Source organism: Stigmatopora argus, chromosome 17, assembly GCF_051989625.1.
Source record: "Stigmatopora argus isolate UIUO_Sarg chromosome 17, RoL_Sarg_1.0, whole genome shotgun sequence".
Lineage (NCBI taxonomy): Eukaryota > Metazoa > Chordata > Actinopteri > Syngnathiformes > Syngnathidae > Stigmatopora > Stigmatopora argus.
Genome location: NC_135403.1, coordinates 8,115,216 through 8,121,215, shown reverse-complemented (window position 1 = coordinate 8,121,215; position 6,000 = coordinate 8,115,216). Strand labels below are relative to the sequence as shown.

Sequence of the window (6,000 nt, the reverse complement as noted above, 5' to 3'; positions counted from 1 at the left end):
CTCTGGTCTGGTGGGTGCTATGTTACAGTTTCACTTTAACTTGAGCCTTTTTTTGTGGGTATCCTGCTGAACATGCTAAGTTACTTTTTACTTTTATGCTTTGTCACTTGGTGTAGTCATTTATCACAACAGCGAGAATGAATGAAAAACAAATTCTTTGCTGTCCGAACTGTCTCGTTCAAGAAAGATACACTTGTTGAGACGTAAAACAAGTATGTTGTAGAGTTTGAGTTATGTGAGGGGAAAAGAGAGTGATGATGGGTGAATGAATAATACATCTATGCTGTCATTTTTTTCATCCTGCTCCACATTCTCTATTTCCTGTGTCAGCGCGATGTGGCCCTTGCATGGCAGCCCGAGCATGGATGGGAAATGTTGTGTATGGGTGACACCAGAGTGACATATTAACGCCGGCCTCTCGGTGACACATGAACCAGGTCTTGTGTTGAATGAGCTCAACAAACCAAATCACAACTGTTTTGTAAACAAGTACAAGCAGGTCTTCCTGTAATGTGGCCTTCAGCCCAATTATTTGCAATATGGGGTTAAGGTTTTTTTCATGACTAAGACTTTGTAAGACATTTGTAAGACTTCATTAGTACCACATATATTCAATTGAATGGCAAGGTGTTCACCCTAATTGTAATGCAAATACCATTACCCTTTCACCCAAACTCTGCCTCTCAGTCACCCACGATTTTCAATTAAGATCCAGACAATGATAGAGCATCTTAAAGGTAAATTGCAGTGAAAGCCTTGAAATCTGTTCCCATATAGGGGGAGTGGTGTTATTGAGTGACAGTGATCCTAGTGCACATGTGCTTAACCAATCCAGGAAGCCATTGTGGTGCCCTTGACTGGGATATAATGGTGAAATGGATTGGCTTTGTATTTTTAATCATGGATTGCTGTCATAGGCAATTGAGTGCAATTTGGGTAAGTATTAATTGCAAGATTGGATTGATGCCATTTCATTATCAGGATCTTGACATTTTCATATTAACACTTGGGTCCAAACAACAATGTCGCTAGATCTAATAAGGGTTCTTTATAAAACTTTCAAACTAATATTGATAATATTGCTGCTATATCTTGGAAAATAGTGACAAGTGCTAAAATGCTTTATAAAACCTCAAATTGGTCATTCTTGTCATTTGATCTGATGCCGATTTATATATTACCCTATGATGGGTTTCAAATTGTCTTGAGCACTGCCTGCTTAACTTTACTTTCTTCTCATACAGCTCCTTGAGTGCTGATGCAGACCCCGATGGCTCTTTTCAAAGGGAGGGATTTGCCCGGCAAAGTATGTCAGAAAAGCGTACTAAGCAGTACGAAAATGCCGCACAGCTGGAGATCATCAAGTCACGCAAGTCAAAGAGCATGGATCTAGGTAAATGGTTTCCTATTATGAGTATGAATCCTGTGACTCTATGAAATTAAATGTGTCTTTCTTGTACAACCCCAATTCTAGTTAAGTTGAGCTAATATGGTAAACATAAATGAAGACAATACATTGATTTGCAAATCAGGTTAAACCGATATTTAATTGAATACATTACACAGACAAGATATTCAATGGCCAAACTGAGTAACATTTTCGCAAATATTCATTAACTGAGAATTTGATGGCTGCAAAACATTCCAAAAGCAGCTGCATCAGGGTCTAAATCCTAACCCAACAACTGCATGCACCTTTCACCACCATTGGCTTTAATTGGCTTTTCTACTTTTATGTCCTTAACAGTGCCGATGGTTATTTTCCTCTTTTGCTCAGATGACGTAATGTCCAGAATATAACAAAACAGCATAAAATATGGAATCGACAGGCCTTAAAACATGTTTTCATTTTGTATGAGTCCATCTTAAATAAGCTCTGGCCTTTGAAGGCTGTTGGGATTTCTGAGTGTTGTTGATAAATCGCTTTTGATTTACAAAATAGAGTTTAAGCTGCACTTATAGATGCAGTGCTGAACACTATTTACTGACATTGGTTTTCTGAAGTGTTTCGGAGTCCATGTGCTGCTATCCTTTAATATTGATGTTGAGTTTTGATGCAGTGCCACCTAAGAGGTCAATATTCACAGACATTCAATGTTGTTTTCTGCTTTGCTCCTCAAATGTAGGAATTTCTTTAGATTCTCCTTGCTATTGTAAGTTGATGAATATCCTTAAACATTTCGAATATTTTCTCTCTTGTTCACAAAGAGGTGAAGATTGCCCATAAGTTACTGTGAGATATTGCCTTCATTTGGATGACTGTGATATTATATAATCTTACAGGACAAATAAAATTCTCACTACTTCTAAATAAATAGCACAAACACTCACTGAAACTGCGGCTGAGTGTATATATTGCTCAATAATTTTCAGATGCTTCAATCCTAATCAGTTTCCCTTTTGTCTGAAAACATGAAACCCCCTGCAAAGGTTCTGCCTGTACAAAGACTGCAACATGATATTTTTAGTTTGTTTCTCCACCCAATTAGCATCAAGGCATTATCGTTAAGATGTTTCAGTGTTGGTTGCAAATATAATTTAGTTAGTCTGAGGACAGGAAGGGAGTGGAGGGGGTAGGGAGATGAGATGGCTCATCGTTGCAAATGCAGATCTTATCTCTAAAAACATTTGAAAAAAAGCCTCTTGATTGTTCCAAAGTGATGTCAGCATTTATTTGTATATTTGATTAGTTCTGAAGAATTGAGTTATTGTACTTATCAGACAATCTTTGAATAAGTTTTAACTCTATTATACTTGTAATATTATTAAACTCTACGTGCCTGGTTAAATGCATTTGTTTTAGAAGCATTAGAAAGCCCTGACCTCAACCCTATCAAATTTATTTCAAATTAACAGATATTTCAATCAGGCCCTCCCTCTTAACCATAGTGTAGGTGACCTCTGACTTCACATATGCCCTTCTGGAACAATGGACAAGAATTCTCACACATTATAGTATAATTAAGTAAGATTAAAACATTTTAAGTATAACCTTTCTTTTTCTCACCCATTGTCATATAGAGTTGTAAAAATAATTGCATCTCAATGTTTTATGTATGGTGTAAAGGTTCAGTCGCCTGACTTCAGTGTGGGCAGGCGCGGGCTCGATTCCCGCTGGTAGCGGTATGTTTCTTAGTACATATGGCCGTCTGTCTCTCTGTGCCCTACGGCTGGCTGGTGACCAGTCTAAGGTGTAGTCTGCCTTTTGCCCAAAGTCAGTTGGGATAGACTCCGGCCACCTTCACAACCCATACGAGGATATACGGTATGGGAGATGAATGAATGTTTTGTACACAACATTATTTTTCATAACTTTTTTGTCTTGTAAAGCTCATTAAACATTCATAGCTTACAGTATGTCTTCAAAGTTCATTTACTCTTTAACAAGGCTTCTCTGCTTCAATGCTACCTTGACTAAATGTTTAACATGCTCAACGACAAGCTCTCACATCAGTGGCCGTAGGGAATTCTGTTTCTCCTTTAAACCTTCTTCCAGGTGCTTCCATATCATAGCAGCAGATGGATTTCTTGTCTTTGAAGAGGCTCATTGTTGAAACATGCTAAATTGATCAGACACCCCATGTTCCCGTTCCATTTAGATGGAGAATTAGATTGGGTTATGGAAGAAAGAAAATATATGCAGGGTAACTCATCTTTGCAGGCATATCTGAGCCTTGTAAGCCACGTGATTGACAGGCTTATGCATTGGATGTAATATCCTCTACTTTTAAACCCCATTCTCAAATTGCACAGCTTCTTTTCTTGCACTTTTTTTGTCCCTTTCCTCTATTCTTTGCATGTTGCATGATTGCACTCATGCTATTTTGTGCTTTTTAACAGTAGCTGATGAGATTAACAGCAGTGCAAGAACCAATGGAGCTAAGCATATATGCCAGCATTCAATTATTACAATAGGCAATTATGGTTCTTCAGATGTGGGTCCATGGGTGGACAAGAGACTACTCAAGTGATCCCCCTTTTTGCCTCTTACTAATCCATTTCAAGCCATAGTTTGCCTCTTCCCTATGGCTCAAGCGCAATGACTGAAGAAGATAAATTGTGTTGGATAGAGAAAATATTAACTAGCGATGTCCAAGTGCCCATATCATAGCACAGATCAGCCTAGCCAACTTTAAAATGTTGATCTGCTCATGAGGTCTAATTCTACATACACTGCATGCAAATAGAATTCAATTAATAAAATTACTGACAGTTTCAATCAAATCAGTATGGTTGACAATTCTAAACAACGCAGTGGTTATGGGTTCAATTCCAGACAGGATACTAAACTGACTGGTTTGTCATCAGTAGGTGAATGACAATATTGTGTCAAAGGTCGAAAGGCACTACACAAGTATAAGTCAATTTAAAAAGAAAACTTGACAAGTTCAGTGTCCAGCAACCATGGCTACCGAAAGCATACCATTTTAAGCCTCAGCGGGTTTCAGCGTTGCACCAAAATAGTCTTGGTAAAATGATTATATAAACTCCAGTTGGGACTAATGTGCCTAGTTTTGCAAAAGGTTATTTTGTTTGAGCAGTCTTCATGGCAAGACATCCTGTAACCCTGATTAGGATGTTATTCGTGAGTGCCTTTAATTAAGATCTTTTTACAACGCATATTGAGGGTATGGAGGACGTCCTATGTCATGCTAATGATCTACAACTGGCAGAGACATACGAGCCCAACCGTCTCCAGGGATGTCTTGCCTCCTTGGGGGTACCTGGACATGGCCTTCCCCTGACCATCTTTGAAGCTATTTTTATCATAATTACCCTTTTACTGTTGGCCCTTTGAATGAATTATGTGTAATGGAGCCTCTGTCTTGTACAGTACACAGGTCTTTACATGCAAGGGCCTGTGGTGAATAATAGTGGGGTTGCATCCTTTTAGCTGCTCTAATTATAGTATGGGCTCCTGTCCCTGTAATAACTGCGGCTGATTTATTCATGGAGTTTGCCATGGCTCCACTTTAACGCATAATGCCAATGGATCTTCTCCAATTAACAATCCTTGCCCTTAATCTGCCCAAGGAGCATACGAGAATGGTGATCAAGTTTTGCCTCTGGATTTGACACAATTTCAGGTGCACCCACTATTTAAGATTAGCTTTTGTGCGTGTTCCAGAGTGATGATTTTCATTTCTCCTTCAGGCGTGTGGGGAGTGGCAAACTGTTGTCTGTATGCAATGGGGGTATATGTATTTTCATGGCTCTGAATAAGGGTTTCGTGGAGCAGAGCGCACAGACTCTGGAGATAGGAATCACATAATAGACTGCCATACAGAGAGCTGTCTGTCAAACTCTCCCTTGAGAGCTGGGGATTTTTCTAATGAAAACAAAGGAAGGTTCCAGCTGCCAATAGTTTTCAGGCAAAGTCCTGCTTTTTTTCTTCCTCCTTTCCTTGCTCTCCACTCATCTTTGTTTCTCTACTCCTCTCAACCATTCATCAGAATTGTGAGAAACAATGTTGAAGTGGATCGTATCGGCGGATACAGAGTAGGAGTATAATTCCCTCTTCCCGTATACAGCAGATGTCATTTTGTGTTCCCTTCAACTGTTGCATTCTGTAGAATTGTGCGATTCCACTGTGCCAAAAACTTTCTGGTTTACATTAGTCTGATCCCGGCAGTATTCAGGCAGGGTGGTTGGGTGAAGAAAACAACAACACATTTGTATGTTTTTAAGTTTATATTACTTCTATTTAAGAGATATATATTTTACCATAGGGCCAGGCCATTATCCTTTAAATTCAGATTATTTGGTTTGGGACCATGGTAGTTTGCATATTCACATCATGCTTGCTGAGTTTTCTTTGGGTGCTTCAGCTTCATTCCTCTTTCCAAAAACATGCATTAGCTTAATGGACCTTACGCAAGGCAATTAAGCACTTGCTATGGAAAGGTTATATGGCATAGCAGTTTCCTCTAAGAATATATTACTAACTACCAGAATGGAATGTGATTTAAATTAAAAAATATATCTGATAACTTGGAATTG

The 6,000-nt window shown here is 38.8% G+C and overlaps 1 protein-coding gene across 2 annotated transcripts in view; it reads left to right on the top strand.

Annotated features, from left to right (window-relative positions):
• LOC144091577 (partitioning defective 3 homolog) overlaps nt 1-6,000 on the top strand; it is a 179,810-nt gene that overhangs the window by 111,008 nt on the left and 62,802 nt on the right. For both annotated transcript variants that reach the window (XM_077624044.1, XM_077624043.1), the window contains exon 18: nt 1,245-1,393. In XM_077624044.1, the coding sequence (XP_077480170.1) occupies nt 1,245-1,393 (149 nt within the window). The remainder of the gene's footprint in view (nt 1-1,244; nt 1,394-6,000) is intronic.